Source organism: Corvus moneduloides, chromosome 4 (assembly GCF_009650955.1).
Source record: "Corvus moneduloides isolate bCorMon1 chromosome 4, bCorMon1.pri, whole genome shotgun sequence".
Taxonomy (NCBI): Eukaryota; Metazoa; Chordata; class Aves; order Passeriformes; family Corvidae; genus Corvus; species Corvus moneduloides.
In genome coordinates, this window is record NC_045479.1 from 12,686,367 (window position 1) to 12,707,121 (window position 20,755).

General features: G+C 39.0%; 1 protein-coding gene across 2 annotated transcripts in view; it reads left to right on the plus strand.

Annotated features, from left to right (window-relative positions):
• Window positions 1-20,755, plus strand: part of SCUBE1 (signal peptide, CUB domain and EGF like domain containing 1) — a 194,734-nt gene that overhangs the window by 116,605 nt on the left and 57,374 nt on the right. For both annotated transcript variants that reach the window (XM_032106283.1, XM_032106284.1), the window contains one exon: window positions 10,246-10,362. In XM_032106283.1, coding sequence (XP_031962174.1) covers window positions 10,246-10,362 — 117 coding nt within the window. The remainder of the gene's footprint in view (window positions 1-10,245; window positions 10,363-20,755) is intronic.

Consider the following 20,755-nt stretch of genomic DNA (forward strand, 5'->3'; position numbering starts at 1 on the left):
ACCAGCAAATAAGGCAGTATTTTCACTAGTTCTGTATTTTCCCTTTTTGTGGCAAGAATCATTTGACTTCTGCAGATGTCTCCTCTTCCATTACCTTATCAGTAGCTTTCCAGCTGTTTGTAATGAGCACCCTGCTACCTGCCTGGAGAAATGAGTGTGCAGGGAGCTAAGACCATTCCCTCTACACAGCAATAACTAGAGGTGTGAGCTGTGGAAACGGCAATTTGGGATTTCTGCCACAGATTAGCTTATGACAGAGAATATCCTCCCTGCATGTTACATGGGGGAGAATCATCTCTTTGTTTGCTGTGGAAGTTGTACTTCCCCATCAGTTCAACTCCAAGGATCCCAAACATTGCAGTAAACAGCCAAAGCCAGTTCAGACTAATAGATCACAAGTGCAAGTCCTACTTTGGCCACTTTAATGACATGCCAGTACTCTCTTCTCTGTGTGCTGGTCAGCTCTTTCCTCCAGTCTTGTGCCTCCTGAAGGTACCTGGAAACATCACCCAAGGTAACTCTGTTTATCCTGTCCTGCCCAAAACTGTTTTGGTTTCATATCTTTAGCCCAGTACCTACAATAGGTTTTAGTGAGCTGCTCCTATCATAATGAATAAAAAACCCACAACTTGAGCTTATGGCCACGACTTACAGCATTTGTAGCAAAGGCAAGCATTTTTGTATCTGTTACATCAAAAAAGGCAGAGGGATTTACAAATTTAGAGCTTGGATTTACCCATTTGAACCAAAAATGGTACTCAACTTCATATGCCTTGAGTCATCTGAGCTTAATAGTCAGCCACATGGTATCTTTTCTTAAACCCCAGTTATCTAAGGATTAGGCTGCCCCTGTTCATCCTGGACATCAAGCGTGCTTTGACTGACTTGTCTGGAGCACCTCTCACCTGATTGCCTCAGTGGCAGGAGGGTACCCAGTTATAGTTACTCCCACACAGAATTCCCACTGCAGGTAACAGATTGTGTTAGTTACCTGATTGGTAATGAGCAGAGGAAGAACCATCAGGTGTGAGCTGAACATTCTCCCCAGGAGTTCAAGACAGGACAGCCCCATCCTTGCTTCTGCAGTTGTCCCTTGCAGGGACTTCCAGGTATCATGCAGCTCTTAGCAGAGCAGTACTCTGCATTCCCTGTTTCTAATTAATTAAGATCCTCTGTCAGGTATCTTGCATAAAATTGGGATTACAGAGGGCACACACCCAGTGCGTGAACTTCGTATTGATAATGATGTTATGTCCACATGCACATTCGCCTGGTCAGCAACCTTCTCCCTGTCTTTTTCTTAGTCCACCTGGAAATCCTTGGGATTCAAGAGCTGAGAAGGCTAAAAAAATCTCAGGTCTTAACTTGCAAGGATCTATGCTCTGTATGAACATGCACATAAACAGCAGATTAAAAACTTCTAATTTCGCTAGTGTGCTTCTTTTTACTTCCACCTCTCTGTATGACACATAGGACTCTTTGAATCACTGTTTTCTCTTTGGTAGAGACACACAACTTTTTCTTGATAACAGGAGAACAGAATCCACAAAGTTAACTATGATTACCAGAGTCTCATAGTTAAATTTATCTTCTCCTACTAGGTTTAAAATGACATCATATCAATATGGAAACTTCCCTTCTATGTTCTTTCAGCATCCAAAGATCTCTCCTCTGGTGACTCAGTGTGAATAACTTACCCAAAATCAAACATCTGTCTTGAAATGCTGTAAAAACCACACAGTGATAGTGTAGGTCATATGGAAATCCACCATTTTCTGGATTTCAGGACTCTCTGGTAGAGCCATATTTAGCTTTTTTGCAGCTCAGGAAAAGGAGCTGTAGAACAGTAGAACTTACTGAAGCCATGCATTCGTAACCTAAAAAAATCCTTTCATCTGATGAGAGTTTTCTCTCAAAAGCCTTTTTTCTTGAAAGTAGGTTTTGTGGGGGAATTGGTTCTCACAGTGCTTTTTCCTGGAATGATCTCCAGAAACAGGGAGATAGAATGTACACAGACAGAATGTACTTGTTAGAATATTCATTTAAAATGTGAGGAAATGATACTAAAGACCCTTGCACAGTGCATTGCCACCTGTGTTCAAGGAAAATGTTGGTCTCTAAAGTCAGCCCAACTCATTATTGCCTCATGTATATGTTCCACCCCTGGAGCCACTATTGGTAATCAGTAGCCTAAAAAGGGCTAGGAATTTTTCAGTTTCAGTAAACATAAAAGCATAGAATATGTGACCTGGGTTTCTAACATGCAATTTAATGCCTTTATTACCAAACACTGGAGTAAAGAGTGTAAGAGCTCTGGTTTGACAATTTCCAAAAGTCTTATATTCCAACGTGAATTAAACATGGATTCTGCAGACTTTACTTTTGTCTTCTTTCAAAATAGAATGAGGGTTTCCAGGTGATACTACTCCCAGGTTTTTGTCTCAGAGAGCAGGGTGGTGGACAAGCTAGTGTTTGTTTTCCAGTGCTGTTCTGAAGCAGTTAACTTCTATCCTACCAAGGCTCACTTCAAGTCAAGAGCACCTTTCCAGTATGTACTTCAGTACCTAGCTTTGTTGTACTGCCTCCTAGGACTCTTCCCAATTACTTAAAATATGTCTTTATTTTTCTGAATGGCTTTTACCGATTTAGAAATGCTCACTGTCAGAAAACCAAGTGTGCAGCTCTGTATGCATCATAATCCTTTTGTGCTTTAATCAATAAAGAATTGCAAACATTTCATTAGCAGGCATATTGCTAGGAGGTTCTATAATTCAGTTACTGACTGTGAAACCAAGACCTCACTTTAACTCTTTCTGTCAGTTCTACTTTGCTGTATGAAATCATAGCAAGCAGGGGGAAGGAATCCCTGAGGTCACTCATGCATTCTCTGTCTCCCAAGGGCAGATCTTTTCATCTTGAGTTACCGTCACTTTTACTCATTGAGTTTGTGAATGGTGTGCTATTTCCTGTAAAAATCCCTTGTCTTCATTTCTTTGCTGACGATAAAGACTCTGACCTTATCCAGAATTCCTGGTAATACCTTCCATTGTTTTGCTTTCCCATTTTAAATGAAAGGATTTATCCAAGGTCAGGAGATAACGCTCTTTCGAGATGTTCAGAGAATTTCAGTTTTTCTTAAATGCAGCTTCTCTACCTAGAGAGAGCACCACAGCTACAAGTGTTAATTTTAAGAGCCAGACTGGACTCATAGGATGCTCATAAAACACCTGATCCAATCTATCAAGTGGCATTCCCTAAATATGTAGTGTTCCCTGAAGAGGAATCGAGCTTTTCTGAACTGAGAGCTGCAGGGTTCATGATTCAGTGTAAGATTCACCTAGTTGTTTCTTCACACATTCCCTATGTGGCAGGGCAGAATTCTCATCCTATTTTCATGCAAATAAAATTCTACCAATCATGAAATTGCAAGGAAATGAGGAGACAAGCATAACGAAGTGAAGAATTCCACATCCTGCAAGTTACCCTTTCTGTCTCACCTTTTTCATTGCCTGAGTATGAAGCTCTTTCAGTTTCTCCTTCATCTGTTCACAGCTATTTGTTTCTTTCATTATACTCTCGTGAATGCTCTTTCTCTATTCTTTTCAGCATCACAGAGCATAATTTGCATGATAATGGCATAGTTCTCCCTTAACTGAAAATTGAAATATTTTGTGTGTTCAGTTTCTTCTTGTGCCTGTTGTCCTTTGGGTCGCTCCCTGTACCCTGATCTCCTGCCACATAGCATATGTACCTCATGTACTTGCAGTAAAATTCTTTTTATGGATGGTAACAGCAGTCTTATCATCTGTTCTCTGTCTCATGGCTTTCTTACTCATACCACATATTCCCTCTTATGTAAAGGCAAGCTCATTTTATAATACATAGAATTTAATTTTTTTTTTTTTTAATGGCCTTTCCTGGGTTAAGTTTGAATCTCTTCCAAGTTTCAGGCTTTCAGGATTTGTGCATTTTTGATCAGAATTTGCGGGGGATCTTCAGTGTATTTTATTTATTTGGTTAGGTAGTCCTTGTTCTTAGGCATGGTCATGCACTTCACCTACCAGTAGTAGTTAAAATTATTTCTGGATTCTCTGGATAAAAGTTAAAAGGAAGAGAAAAAACCACTGTCCAGTGTATCTGGAATTCAGAAAGAGCTCTCTTTGGTGGAGATTGTGCTGTGGCACCAACATGAAGAAAACAGATGAGATGTCTGCACGGGCAGCCTTTGAGCCAGATGGAGCAAAGTGCTTTTTCAGGTGTGAGAGGAGAGGAGGTCCAAATTAAGGACTAATTTGATTTCAGACACTATGTGTATTAAACTGAATGTATTCAACATTTTTTAAGGGGAGGAAGCCAGTACCACTCAGCTGAGCAGGATCTTGCCCTGCCATAGAACTGCTCTAATACCTTACCATCATCACTTTTTCATAACTGCAACATATTTGGCACAATGGAGTCCTGGTGTTGGTCCTTATGAGGGCCCCAAAACACTACAGTGATGCAAGGAATCATAATAGACAATGGCAATTAATAGTTTTAGATTAGACCTGCTCAAAATTCTCAAAGCCATATATTTGGCTTTCTTTAACAGATGTCCTTAATCTTTTCTCAGTTGTTCAAAGTTGGTGTTTCACTGTGAATTAAATACAGAGAAAAAACCTCATTTTTATGTGCTTAGCACAGGTAAACAGGTTATCTCTTGATTCAGAGACAGTAGCAGTTTACAACAGCTTTAGTTACAGCACGTCTGCTGAGAAACAGAGATTGAGAGTAGTTTGACCTTTTTGCCACTCCAGTTGCCAGGAATTATTACTTCAGAGGCACTTCTTTAGGAAAAAATGGTCCAGTTAATCCATATACTTCCTCATTGCACTGGCTAAAACTGTAAGTGCACTAAAGCTGCTGTCCTGCTTGCAACATTTAGCTTTAGTTGCATGAAGATTGACTTGTTCATGTGTCTGACCCCTGAATTTAAGACAGTTATTCTGAGCATAAGATACTGTGTTCAGATCTTGTGCAAAATTCAGACCAGGTATAGAAGTAGATAGGATTACAATCTGAGTACAGTTACTCATAATTTGCTTGGACTGTGATTTACTGGGTAGGATGTGATAGCTTCTCTAAATTCTGAGCTCCAGGCTACTCCATCAAGAACTGTTCTTGCCTACCATAAAAGTTGACTCAGAAAAAGCTCAAAATAATATGGCACACACTTTGAGAGCAAAGCCCAATCATCCTGTTTCTGCTGACCCCAATAAGCTCTAGCCTACTGCAAATGAATTCCAAATAAAGGCAGTTTGAATTGCTAGTTTTCTTTAACTTGCCTTTTAGTCAGTGCTCTCATTTGGGCAAACATAGGAACTTGGTAGTGGAAAAAAGCATTTTTCCACTTCCAAGTCTTCCTTTCCGCTGTACTTACTGCTTACCATGTCAACCTAAACAGTTTACAGAAATCTGGCAAACTTAGAGAATACTCTTTATTTTGGGGGACTGCTATGTCTTTTATCCACAGCCTACCTATTGCTGCAAAAAATCCTTTTCCTCTGCACAAGGCCTTAAGACAGGAGGTCAGTCCAGCCTTCCTCTGCTTCAGAGGAAATGGCAATCATAAGCCCTGCAGAACACAGTCATTTAATTTAGTCCAACAACTTCTTCTGAGCAAGAAGGTGCCATTCAGTGTCCCTCTCATGCTTTTCCTAAGAGTCAGATGCTGCAAGGCTGCCTTGAATGTAGGTGATGACTTCAGTGGCTTCCCTTTCCCATTTTCACTTAGGTTATATAGTTCTCTTATTTTCACTACAGCTGGGTTTTTCTCTTCTGTTAAGACTTCTTTGCATGTTTTGCATACATTCTTGAGAGCAGCTCTTACATTTACAGTTGTTATCCACTCTTTCCAGTCATTGTGTCATGATCAGGAGCCTGGAAAAAAATAAGAGTTTTCTGGATCCTGTTGACTTCAGACTGCTGTGATGGGTAACAGAAAAGATCAGAGAATGACTTCTCTATATCTCTAAAGAAAGCACCTTGGCGCTAGATCTCCCTCCTCTTGCCTTCATTGGTGTTCACTTTTTCCAGTCTTTGTACCTGTCCTCATGATTTATCAAAGATTATAGAGAATGATCTAGTTAAGACATAGATTACAGCATGATCCTCAGATGCATCCCTTCTAGTCTCAAAGACCTATGTAATTATGTTCTGCTTTGCATCTCAGTTACTATAAAACTGGTTTGGATCTTAGTTCAAATTGAACCAGGCTGCGAACAATGAATAATAAAGATTCCAAGATTTGCCTGATTTTAACCAATACCCTTAAAATCATATCATGTTCTTTTATTCATGAGATAAACTGAAGTCACAAAAATTTGCTTTATGAAATAATTGGCTAGTTTAAAAAAAACCCAACCACACAGATTTTATTAGAAGCTTATATTTTAAATGGTTATGTTTACTTGTTTCATAGAAGAAGCTGAAAATCAGGCTTTCAGAAATATTTTGAAACCATGAGACGTGTTTGGACTTTCAAACATTTAATAGTATTCAAAGCCAAATAAACCCTGTCTGGTGTGACTCTTTTTAAGAAAGTGACCTGTTGCCACCTGGTAGAGATTCTGCTTTAGTTCAAAAGCTTCAGAAGTAGAACCTGAAGAGCTGCTCTTTCACTGCTAAACCATTGCAGGCATTGGAGTAACTTCACCTGGTAACTAAGTCAGTGTTCCTCATTGGTGCTGAAGGACCAACAGCTCAAGCTTGTGCTTTTTAATTGGATATTTTAATATCCAGAAGTAGTACAGTGGACTGATGTTAAAACAATAGTTCTAATGGATTAAACCATAGCATATAGGTAATGATTTTAGTTGTTTCTTGTCTGTGGATCCACTGAGCAGACACACAAGAGTTTGTTCCAGAATTAGGATCTTACACTGGAAAATTACAATGTAATCTCTCCCAGACCACCTTATACAAATAGATGTCCTTTTTTTTAGATCCCTGTTTCTGCCTGAATTTTCTGGTAGGAATTCAATAGGGATGTAGATGAGGCTACAAACATCACTTTAAATTAACAGTGGAGTCTAATTGTTTCAGATTATGATCTTTCTCATAATTCAGAAGGAATCTAAATGTCAGTAACATGACACTGCTTTACTTATCTTCCAGTTCTTTTTTCTGCTACCTTGTCAGAAGAACAACAACAACAAAAACCGAACAGAAATGTGCAAAAAAGTTTGAAACAAACAAAACAAACAAGAAAAAGGCTAAAATGTTGAGGTTGTCTTTTACAGAGAAAAAAGCCAGTAAAAATTATCTGTAGGATCAATATCACCATGAAGACCTGATCCAATTTTTAACATCTGTTCTTTCCCTTCCATAGCTTTTCCAGTGTGATAGAATGGAAATAAGTAATTTGCTTCTGCTCTTGGCTTGAGGCCTTAAAGTTGTATTTGCATTTCAAACATATACTGGGGTTTGATAGCGGTGAGGTGAAGGATGAGTCGGTGTCACCCCACTCAGAAGCACAGGTGGTCACGCGTTCGGTCTGTGCTGTGTGTAGGCCTCAGCTCCTCTCTTTGATGTAGCCTCTTTCCCACATTCTGCTATTCATGTTTGCTTTCTTTTACCAATGTTTTCTCACGACCTTGAGTTTAAGGAATTTCATCAGTACATCTCTCCAATTATCCAAAGTGAGAGAGGTACTGTCACATGTCCTCTTGCTCACTTGGATCTTCATTCTGTTAAGAGTTCGTCATGTATGAAAGTCAGAGTTGCTAGGAAGGTTGCAGGGTGTTTATCCTTTTTGGTTTGTTTTACTAAATCTGTGTGAAAATAAGAAAGGCTGGCTTGATTCCTTCTATTTATACGTAGAAATAACTCTTGTTCATTGAATGACCCTTACCCTATAGATCCAGTCATCCATGACATGGGGAAAAAAAATTGTTGTGTCTATTCATTTTCACTGGATGTCATCCAGAAAGCAGAAATATTACTGCTTATGTTCATCTCGTGTTGACGCACTGCAATAAAGGAGTCTTCATATGCCAGAGTTAATCTGCTAACAGAAGATTTACTGCTCTTTGCAGTGCCATGCCAAACGTAACCTTCAGCATTTTTTCCTGAGTTTTAACCTTAACTCTTTACTCCTGGCAAATCCTCCTGCCCTTAAGCTGTGCCCAAGTTAAAAAATTTAAATGACCTGAAATGTTTTTCCGTCTCTGAAATACAAAATTATTATTTGATATGTTGGTCCACAAGGACGCACGCACGTTCACATACAAATGGAAATGCCAGCATTGTCATTTGAGAAGAATTCTTCGAGCAGAAGTTTCAGCCTCTAAGTGTATAAAATAGTCCTTCCCAGAGAAGTAGATGAAAATCAGAACTATATCGCTTAAACAGTTAGGTTCAGGTCCTGCAAGGTGAGCAAGAACTGCCTGAAAATCAGGAGCTGCAGACTCAGCTCCATTTTCAGAAAGCTGTTCCAGAAAACATGTCAATCTGTTTGTTAGATGTGCTTCCTGGCAGTTATATGCAAATCCATTTGTATACTGGTAGCTCTTTCTACACAATGTTATTACATAGCAAACAGACATAAAAATTTAAAATCTATCTGGAGGACCAGGTGTGAATGTATACAGGCTCAGAGATCTGTCCCATGCTGTTAATGCATGTGTGCCCCAAATCCATGCTTTCAGTTCATTCTTAAGTGCCAGGAGCTTATTTCACAACTGATGGAGAGGCCTGTGCCAGTGCAAAAGAAAAAAAAAACCAGTAACACTTTTTTTTTTAAGCAGTGAAGTCCCTCCAAAGGGCCAGTCTGAGTTCACCTTGAGGGCAAAGCACAGGGTACTTTAAAATAAAAATCTTTTAGTACTAGTCAATTGAAAGATAAAGCCTGTTCTGTTCTGTGTAAATAATTTTTGATCAATGTACTGTTCTAAGGCAATTCCCAATTAGCATATCCTATAGCTGATTGTCAGACCCTGTCCACAGGGTACAATTGTGACACAGGCTGTGAATATTCAGCAATAGGAGTCTGTAAATCTGAGTAAGTAATGACAAAGCCTCTTTAGGGAAAGAGGTGAGCTGAGTAGAATAATGGCAATCTTGGGGGGCAGTGGGGTATTTTAATTTAATCAAATCCAGAGGAACTGAAAAAGATACTATTAAAAGGACTTACTCTCTGAAGTAAATACTTTTCAGAAAAATGTACAGTTCAAACTGACGTGCTAAATTGGCATCCTTACATCCATTCCTTTCTGTGGATCAAAGCAAAGTTAATCATTTCCCTTGCCTTTTATCTCTTGTATGGATGTGTTTGTGAGTATGTGTGCATATGCATGTGTATGGTGTGTGCATGTGCATACATGAGTAACACCAAACAGTGGCAGCGAGGGAGGGGTTCTTGCTTTTTCTGTTATGAAGTTGAAGATTTTTTTTTTTAATCTAGTGGTACCTGATAGTCACAGCCCACTGTAGTAAAAGCTCAGAAGTATTGCAACTTTCTCTTGCCTGTGTTTGCCCAGCCACCCTTCTACATACTACAAGCACTGGGAAATTTCAATGACACGGCTTGGAATGGGTTCAGTGACCTCAATTATGCCCTCCCACCCACTCCAAACTCCTTTCAATTTGCAAAAAGCTTTAAGTGGACAAAACCCAGATGCCTTTTGCTTGTAGTTCAGTAAGAACAGATTGGGCATGTAGATTCTTGTCAAAGTGATATATGTAGTTCATTTTCCATTAACTCTTTCTTAACTAAGGGTTTTAAACTCTCAGTTCCAAGTCTAGCACGCTGCTTTGCTTTCTACTGTTTTTAAAGTTCATTATGCCTACAACATCATTTAAAAGTGAACTTTAAAACATCTCAGCTACACATTGACTGATACAAAACAGAATGTTTGGTTCTGCTTTGAAAGGCAATTACTTTTTTTTCTTTTTAAATTTGTTTCATATGTAATAACCCATCCTATTGTCTAAGACCGTTGAAAAACAGTAACTAAATATATTAAGTGAAATCTCCAGTTTGGGAGGGAAAAGAAATCATGACTTGTGGAAATGATTTACCAGTCAAAACCAGTACATGGACCCTGATGACCTTGAGCTTGCTTCAGTTGCCTTGCTTAAAACTTATATTGCTTTTAATATGTTGTAATAGTGCCCTAAAGAGGCAGTGGCCTTCCCCTCCCCCAGAGCATTTCATTACACTCCCTTTCTCCCTCTCTCTCTCCCTCTCTCTCTTTCATTCTGCAGAAACATGTGCTGTCAATAACGGAGGCTGTGATCGGACTTGCAAGGATACCGCGACAGGGGTACGGTGCAGTTGCCCGGTTGGATTTACCCTGCAGCCTGATGGGAAAACGTGCAAAGGTCAGCCTCTGTTTGCTTTGCAATGCATCATTTGCTTTCAGCGGGTCCAGTACAAGATGTAAATATTCAGTTATTTAATCAATACTTTTTAAGTCGAGGCAATACTGGTATAGTGATTGCAATTAAGTTCATTAGCTTTCTCCTTCCCTAATTTTTCTGTATTTACCTAGTTCAATCATTTTTCTTTTTATTTATTAGGGGGTTTTATTACTGCAAAGAAATGAGATGCAGAGGTCAAACTGTTCCAAACTGAGCAGAGATTTAGAGGAACAGCTCTGGGCTGCAAAAAGCCTTTAGTTTCAAAGGATATTCTGATACCTTTGTAAAACCTCAGTCATCTAATGGTGTCTGAATTTGTCTATTCAGAAAGTGAGTTAAAATTCTCAAGCACTACTTTGTTACCTGCAGATAATCAACTGCTTATTACTAAGTGAAGCCAGGTATTGCTCAGAAAAAAACCCAGACACTTGTTCATTTCTGCACCTTCAAAAGATAAATAGCCAGCCACAAAGGAAAACCGAAATAACATTTACAGATGCATGAGTCTAAACCACACAGCTGATGCCCAGGTTTTACTGCTCCAAAGGCAGCACGAGAACCTTGCTATTCTGTCTTTCATGTGTGTGTTAAAACTGAGGTCAGGGGAAAGAGACCAGAAAAGAGCATCCAATAGCAGTGTCAGCATGTGTTCTCAGTTAAGGAGACAGGGGCAGCTCCCAAATGTCCCTACCCAATCCCACTTTGATGGCACATGAGTAGTTTTGGGTACATGTGAGTAGGACCAGGCCATCCATCAACCATTTCCCCATTTTCCCACTTTCCTGTATATTCCTTTTGAGCTTCTTTGCAAAAGACTTGGCGATGGAGATCCAGGGGGACATTGCATATATTCTTGTCACAGAGAATATTTTTCATCACTCAGTGACTTAGCATAAGTTGACCTAACTTGCTAAGAAATTATTGTTACTTTTTTTCCTTCAAATTAACCAGAAATGCCAGAATATCTTCAGTCCAGGGCTTGATGTTACTTAAAATAGTAAAACCCACAAAAATAAACAGAAAATGTGTGGTTTCCTCTTGCTCCAGGCTGAAAAATCCCAGTGCTTGGGCATGATCCTGTTAGTATTTATAGAAATAACAGTCCATTTGCCTGTTTATTTGAAAATAAAACATTTAAACTGCCATTGCACACAATGTTAATAGTTAAGGGTGAGCACACATCAAAACTCAGTCATCTTAGTTCAAGCCACATAAAAATAAATCTTCATTTTTACCAGCAGACTAGCTAAGCCATAGTAGAACAGTAACAGTGATTCCACCAAGTGCTTGAAAAGGAGGCCTTTTAATAATGTAACATACACCTAGGCTTGATCATAATGTTTATTATTGAAACTGTGTTGTAAAAAAAAGCTTAATTCTAAATTTAGACATTTGGCCAGAGAACTAACATGAAACGATATTTATATAATAATCAAGACTATAATTATTCCTACAGACAAAATGAAATATTCTACTGATCCTCAAACCAAATACCTTAGCTCTAAGCTCTTTCACATTTTGCTTTTCCCCTTTTTTATGAGTAGAAAATATAAGAAACAGAATCCATATTTTTATGATGCTGCTGATTCTTTCTTACTTTCTTAAAATAAGCAGCAACTGGAAATTAAAACAGATGGTTTCATATAGCAACTAGCCATTTCTTTTTAACCTTTATTGACATTTTAGGAAATACTCTTCATCATAAAATGGTGAAATATACATTTTTAATTTAATTTAATTTAATTAATTAATTTTATCTTACGTATTGCACTGTGAGATTTCTGGGATAGATCCTGCTCTCTTGAAGCTGATTTTCCATTTAAATCTGTGCACAAAGGATCCTGCACTTAAACTGACCAGTGAAGTTTCTTGCACAGCTTTTGTAGGCAGCCCTTAGTCAAAGGGGATGCTCTGTAGGATTTCCATGTCCTGAACACAAAAGTGAACTTTTTGGTGGAGTGAAATTGATGTCCTCTTGGCTCCTCTTGCTGATAGTAAAGCCTGGAAAAGACCAGGCAGGAGAAAGTCAGTGTGCACATATTCCTTCCTCTGCATTCTCTAGAAGAGAAGAGAGTGATCAGCACAAGTTTTCTCCTTGCATTTTTTTTCCTCTTTACTCTCCTTGATTTGACTGGCCCACAATTTCTCATATATCCAGTTCCCTGTTTCCTGCAGCTGTAATTTTACATCTGTGTGGTAGGAGCAAGGGATTATGTCTTGGATGCCCTTTAAAGCATCCTCAGGGATCATAGAGCTGTCACATCCTGTCTTTCTTGGGCACAGTTTTCAAGTCCATCGGGTGTCACAGCATGTCCAAGTGAGGTTTCTCATAGAACATCATTTTAAGGGAGGTTGTGTTTCTAAATATAGAAGAACGAGATGCCATTTTCTGTTATGGGGAAGTAGAGATGTAGGGCATGTAAGAAAAGCTGAGAGGAATTGGAAGGAGAATTAATATATTAGCTGAAAAATGCAATTGTGGGTTGAGCAAAATGATTAATGTGTTTAGGTTTAATTTAGCAAATAATGTTGACCAAAAATAATGTTTTTATTGGAAAGTCTATGATTTTCTTTAGTCCATTTTGGCATCTTCCACTCTAAGCCATTTTATATAGTGCAGCTACTATATGAAATTCTGCAGGTGCTTAGATTCAAGAGGCTTAAATAAGACTCAAAGAAACATCTGAACTTCTGTGTATTGCGAAGTGGACATAGGGTAATTTATTAATGTGTAATTCTAGCTCACTTCTAGGTGACTTCCTTAATAATGTGCTTTTGCCATACTGGTAATTTATGGAAATCTGCTGATGCTTTTCTTCCTTTTTTTTTTTTAAACAAGGGAATGAGTTATATATTTTTAAAAATTAATGAAATAAAACCACTATTTTTCTAATTAACAAAAATTTCTAGATAGTTCTGTTCAATAATCAGGACTCTAGTCAGTTTTAGGCATTGTGAAGACATGTAATGGGAAAAAATGTTTATTGTCCAAAATGTCCACAGGTTTTTGTTTAGTAGTTGGGAGTTACATTAATTGTTTAGTACAGAAAAAAGGCAAGTATACATACAAAAGGGAAGACAAATTCTTAAAAAAGAGTATATGCAGACATGCTTGATCACCAAAAGGTAGCAAATAAACCCTTTTAAATGTAACTAATTGTTCTATACTTTGTTTGCAATATCACAGTTCCCATTCTATAGTTCTATCATAGAAGCTGGCATGAATTTAAATCACAGAGTACAGAACTGAGTCCTGACTAAAGATCTGATATTTCTCCTGGCCCTTCCCAGTATATTAGTGAATGCAAGGTGTAGGAAAGCAACTTGCAAGTAATACAAGGAATCTGCCTCCAGTGGTGTTGCAAGGGGTTGACCTCTTCCACAGTGAGAAAGGAGAGTCCATTGTACCTCAAAGAATCAAGCTCCTTTTTTTAATGCAGAGTACAGTCTGGCTTATATCAAATGTCAATAAAATTGGGGGGGAAATTGTTGTGGAGATAGTTTTAACATGGAATACATGCAAGTATCAGCAGAGCACATGGGAAGACTACTCTCCACTGTCGTGGAAGATTGCTCTGCTTTCTGGAAACTGAAAAGACCCTTTTAATCTCTGATTCTTTCCCCATTACACACATTACTTACCTGATCTTGAAGTGAAATAAGAGCAAGAGTGTTGTCTGTGGTCTAATTAGAATGATCTTCAGATGTGTTAATGGTGCTTGGATAAAAGTTCATTAACCTTTTGCTGTTTTTTAAAAGTCAGTCTTGAACTCAAGTCTTCCCTCAGTTGGCTTGGCACACAATGGAGAATGCTCCTTTATTCCCTTCAGCTTTCCTGTCAACTTGGCTCTTAATAATCCAAACCATGGAGGCTTTTGACAGCTAAGAGAAGAGACATTCTAGCCAGAAAGAGTTCCATATTCTCCTCTAATTAATGCTATTTAATTTCTACTGCCATTGTAACTGGGTGATGCCAGCTTGATGCTCAGCTCATTTGATGCTGTCGATTATTGTGCTACACATGAGGAAACAGTGTAGGTCACTTCCTTAAATGCCTACCAAGTTATCCCACAGAATTCAGCTAATTCAGACAGAAAGGGAGCCTGAAGATTAAAAGACATAGAGGCCTGAGATGCTTATTGCTCATTGCCTCCTACCCACATTTTAATATCCTCTGTGTTGTGCATACCAGGGGTTCTGAGGTACTGAGCTCCCTTGTTGTCATTTTCTGTGCATCCTTCCTGCTGAGTGACCTTTTCATGGATCCAGCTCCGTTCTGCCCTCAGTGAGAAGATTGATCAGTTCAGCATTTTAATTATACTAGATACAGCTTGGGTAACTGATAATGCAGGAGGCTCATTTGCAAAAAACTTGCAGGGTTCAAAAGGAGTGAAGTCAGACTAGACTAGACTTAGCACAGATTTCTGAAGATTTTTTAAATCCATCTGCCAAACTGGATCCAATAATAAAGAGCTCATTTCCCGAGGGCAGCTACAGGAGACAAGCCGAGCCAGGGCAAATTCTTCTCCCAGGATTTAAAATAGAGAAGGACTGAGAATGATGGCAAAAGATGATGTCTGAGAGAGATAGGGACCTTCCTTTGTGGCTTCTCTAATTCTTTGTGAATTAGAGCAAGAGGAAGGGCCACAAGCTTCTAGCACGGTGTAAAATGTAGGACCATGTGTATGATATATATGCTCCTTTTCTGCCCTGGGACTTAACGAAGCAACTGTACCCCCAGGCACTCTTGTGCCTGAGTAAAGTGACTTCACAGCACTCTGCACCTAGACACAGAGGAGCTGTGCAGGCTGCAGCCCTTGCTGAGCTCCTAGAGTCAAATGGCACAGCAAATAAAACTTTTAAGCTGGAGAAACTGAATTTCTAAGGGTCACAGAGCAAAAGCAACATCTCAACTATGACTTTTCCATAAAGTGCTACCTAACTCTGCAATGTCCCATAGATGTGTTGTAATAGCAAGATGCAGATTATTTTGTTCAGTTGGCTTTCTGTTTTGCATCATTTCACCTTCATTTCTTCATTTGATTTGCATCTTGTGACAATCCACCCTTAAGGGGAAGGAACTTGACAATAGGATTTTGGGATAGTCAGCTGGGCTGGAATTTCAGGGAGTTTTAGTTGCAATGTGATACTACACGTTCATAAAGTGCCACCAGCTGTGACTAAATGCAACAGGATTAATTCCTGTGCACGAATAGGTCTATGCCAAGCCCAGGTGATCTCACAGACGTGTATTTTGGAGAGAGAAAGTTCCCTTCACATCCCCACCTAGAGATGGTGCATTTTCTTCACTGTGTGACACTAAGTCAGCCCTTCTCAGCGGTCTGGCATATTTAACTAGAGCGGTGTAACACTGAGGTTATGTGACTGCATGGCAAACATTTCTCCTTCCTGCTGTCTCATTGTCATGGTGACCCAGCAATGGGGTGGGCTCTCCACTTCCTTGAAACAGGCCCCCATCCTTCAGCATTCAGATGTAGCAAAGAAATGTGGCACTTACGCGCTTAAATACTTGACTGGGCTGCAGTGGGAGTATCAGAAATGCCTGAGTGGTGAATGATCTGTCCAGTAACTCAGCTCTGTACCCTCCTTTATCATTAAGCAATCTAGGGGGAAAAAAAAAAAAAGCAGGAGCATAGAGACGAATGAAAAATTTCAGTCAAAGAACTGCATCGAAGTTTATTTGAAATGAAAGGGAAATTTTGCATTGGCTGTACTAGTTTGATATAGCAATTACTTTATCTTGCTTTATTACAGCCTATTACAGCAGGAAAATGCATTTTAAATTAGTTTTGAGGACACAAAAAAATGAAACCCTGAAAGTGAATTAAATTTTGAAAATGGAATTGTTTCTGTAAGAAAAGAGTTTTTTAGAGAATGAGTTTCAATGAAAGAAAGTATGTCATGTTTTGTTAAATACAAACTGAAAGATTTCATTAAATTAAATGCTTAAAATTAATGCTTGACATCAGTTTGGTATAAGATTATGACTCAGTTATTGAAGACTTTCCTCTCTTTTCATTCAGAACACACTAACACTAAGTGAAAAGCTCACAGTGGACAGTTTAGCTGGCCAATTTGGCTTCATTTCCTGGCTACAGAGTATCTGTGAACAGTTATGATTTCCTCCATACTTCCATTAATCGAAATTACTTAAAATTTGTTTTAGCTTTTTTTCCTCTAAATCAGATTAAATTGACTAAAGCACTTAGAATTGCATCTTGTCAGTCCCAATCAATTCATATGAAACTGAAAATGTTTCCTCTTTTTTAAAAAAGAACACCAGACAGAACACAGGTTACTTTTACTGTTTGTTACTAGTAAGATATAGTTGTTAATCTGGTACATCCACTATTAGCTTCCCTGAATTATGATAATACCTTTATTTCATTGTGATTGATTAGATGAATTTCAGAGCGGTGGTTTTTTTTTTCATTTGTTGCCTAAATGCAATGTTTATGCTGTAGGAGTACTTTTGATAAACTCAGGTTTTGTTTGGTTAATATCCCTGATCAGTTTGACTTTTTGTCTACATATTAGTAAAAATTTGACAGTAAAATATACCCCAGTGCAAGAAAACCTCTAAAATGTATGCATCAGTCAAGTTTACACTAAGGCACATAAAACTTTCATGGCTCCTATGACCACACTTCTTGAAACAAGTGTCCCAATGCCTTTAGAGTCAAGACTGTAGGTTTGGAGCAGGCCTCCTGAACTAAGATGGATCTGACCTAAGAGAAAAATACAAGACAGGCCCAAATGTTTTCATGTGAATGAACTTTTTTTTTTTTTTTTTTGGTTGGGCACTGTTCTAGTTTTTTCGTTAGCTGCAAAGTGACCCAAAGTCACCCAAAGTCACCCAAATACAAGGTTTTCCTTGGTTGAATTCATTCACATGCAGCAGCATTTTAAAGAAAAGGAATTTCAGTTATCTCTTGAAGAGTTTAAACTCCCATTTAGAGGCAAATCTGTTCATAGCTGTCAGACTCCTCCTCCTTTGAATCCACAGCTTCTTTCTGTGCAGCTCCCATGAGCAGTGTGTGCAATATCTGTGATGCTCCACGCAGTGAAAGGAGTATCAGTCGCCTTAGAGCAGGTCCTGGGCCTTACAAAAAGAGCTCTTTCCAGCCCACCTTTCTCTAGCAACGGGAAATTTTTTTTTTACACATGTGAAGAGGTCAGTTCAGCTCCCTCCACATTAGACACATAGGATTTTTGAAGAATGTACGCGTTATGAGCCATTAGCCATAACAAGCCATTACTATTTTCCAGTGCTTTTTCAAAAACAAAGCAAAAAAAAAGGGAAAAAGCATATATGCAAATGGTGTGAAAGAACTCAAGTGAAAGAAGTTGCTGGCAGTCATCACCTCCTCTGCAGTCAGAATGCTATGGTACTAGCAAATGTCAGCATAAATGTCAGCTTCAAAATTACAAGCAGCGGTGGGTTTTTGAAGAGGACATCTGGCAAAGCCAGAAAGGGCAGAGACCTGCTTGTCTTATTCCCTTTTCTTCTGATTACATTTCCCTTGATCATTGCACCGTTGCCATGTACTTACATGTCTTATCTTTGAGAGAATTTAGGTAGTTAATAGAGTGATTGTACTTTTACATTTGACACTGCTTCATAATGCTAGTGCTTCATGCCAGAGAAATGTGGTGTATAGCACATTAAATTTTGTAACATTCTGCTGAAATAGTGCCTTATATTCATAGTTTGGTTTGGAAAGGAGCATAAGGGAAATGGTCCCTTAGCCTTACCTTAGTCAAAGTTAGAGTGACAAGGAGTGAGGGCAGCTTTTCCTTTAAGCTGATGAATAGCTTCTCTTTGCTTGCTGCACATAAATGAAGGTATCTGGGCTGGATCACTCTGGGATATCCCAGAGCCATAATGTGCATGTTGCTTAGAGTCTGTCAAAAGTAACTAGGAGAAAGACAGGATTACTCTCAGCATACTTTAACTTACTCTGCTGGGAAAAAAATGCCCAACTTTGCAAATGGAAAGAGATTGAGATACACTGAGTGCTTAGACTCTCTATGAAGAAGCTGACCTGAGCACATAAACCACTTTAACCAGGATTCTTGGGAGTGGCAAATAGTGCAAATGTTTTAAGGTGATAGGTCAGATACACTTCTGACTTTTTAGGGGAAAACATTTCAGAAATGGTCAGACATTTCAGAAAATTGAATGCTCATGGGATTTCTAGTCAAGAACCTCAGTAGAAAAGGCACTGAAAATTGCTATTTCATTTTTAAAGCAGAGGTGGTCATCCTCAGGCCTTTGTGTAGACTCCACCTTCAGTGACTCTTCATTTGATCCTCAAGGCCACTGTTGTTCCCACTGTGGATACCCAAGTAGAATCTCTGTCCTCTCTTCTATGCATCAGCCCTCAGGGGACATCAAATTCTATTTTGCACCTCATGCCTTGTACTGCTCTCAAGAACCCCTCTGTGAACTGCATTCTAGAATTTAGCCAGAGGAATTGGTGATCCAAGGGAAAACAAACACGTCAGCCTTTGGTAATTCCTGATGGGATTAGAGGTCTTACATCATATGGCTCAGCTACCTCCTATTTGTACAAGCTTAGGGATATGTGCACTGGGAAATAACATGGGACAGCTGGCACCGTCTGAACTCATATCTTATTGCAATAACATGCTCCTAAGGACATGGGAAGAGTTTAATCCCAACCTGTAGAGTACCCACTTTACTTGCCTTGATAATATCCCTAAACTGGCTTCCGCTTTCCACTTCCCCTCAGAGTCTAACAAGGAATACAGTGCCTTTCCTTGAGCTCAGCAACAGAAGCAAAATATTAGAAAAAGTGTTAATACAGTGGTGCAAGGAGGCCTGTGGTGTCCATTCAGATGTGGAAGTCAGTGTGGGACAAATTCTTAGTCCCTCTCTGGTTTTTTTTCTGTGTCCCTCCCTCTGAAAAACACCCTACTCCAGAGGAATCAGAGTGCCTTGATTTTTTCCAATGACAGACCAAAGCCAAATGATTTTGTCAAAGCCAGTCCACAAGCTGTCCCAAGTCAGGGGGTAGAGTTTTAGAAGTTAGCTATTAAAGTATGTGTTGTCTTTTAACAACCCTTCAGGGTTTACTGAAGTGGTTCATTTTGAGCCATTCTTTCCCTCCAGATGGTTTTCTCCCTACTTCTCATCAACTTAAGGCAAGAATAAACTTCCCAATAGTCAAATCAAGATCTGGTTTTCATAACTCATTATAAGCAGCTCTGCTTCTATCAGATTCCTTACACTACTCTGCTTTCAAGCTACAGCAACTTACCCTCCCAGTGTTTGCAGCTAGAAATAAGTGCATGTTCAAAAATAAGCACCATTTGAGTTTGCTTCCCTGTACCTGCAAGCAAAAAGCTGTCAGAAAACAGAAGAGATCAGGTGTAATCACAAGCCACTACAGCCACATATCAAAACAAAAAATACCTTTGCCCTTTCTATGCTGATCATAAGGCAAATGCAAATCTTGAGGCTGAGGTCTGTCTTTTATCCTAAAAACAAGGGGAAAAAATACAAAAATCTCTTATTTTTTGCATGGACAGAGGGACATCTTTGCCTTGCATGAGAAGTTGGCACCTAAATTAATTCATGAACATGAGACTGATGTCAAGAATGATAGTAGTGAAAATGTGGGTTCTGCAGCAATTAGCCTAGTGCTTTTAGGAGGAACAAAAACATTAATTTAAAATAATATTTTCTATATATGTTTGATGCACAGATTAAATGTGCAATTAAATGTTCCATTAAAATAGCTGAACTTCCTTAAAATTGCCTTCTGACAAACAAGTTCTGACCATTTTCCAGTACTTCTGCACAGTTAAAGGGTTTTGAGACCACATGCCATTTTCAGGAAGCAAGCAGGAAGCCTTCTTGGTAAAGGCAGATTTGTGTGAATCCCAAACTGCTCAACTGATTTACAGAAACCAGCAGACTTTTTTTGAAAAATGTTGCAGCAGCTGGATCACCCTGTCTCTTCCCCTTCCCAATACTCCTTTTTCTGACAACACCATATGATTTAAAAAATAGAGGCATTTGTGACAAACAAGTAAACCAAAGGCAGCCAGTGGGTGACTTGATGCTATGAAAAAATAGATGTGTCTGCCCAACCAAAGAAAAAGTAACGAAACCAACATTAAATGAGAGGAAAATTAGGAATTTTGTCATGAAAACAGCGGCGCTGTTCAGGGCTTGAGTACTGGCGTGATTTTCTGAGAACACGCACTTTGGGAAAGCCTCAAGAAGACTCTTACAGTTGGACCCACTAAATGCTTCTACAGGGGAACATTTTGGCACATGAATCAACCACGTGCCTGCAGAAGA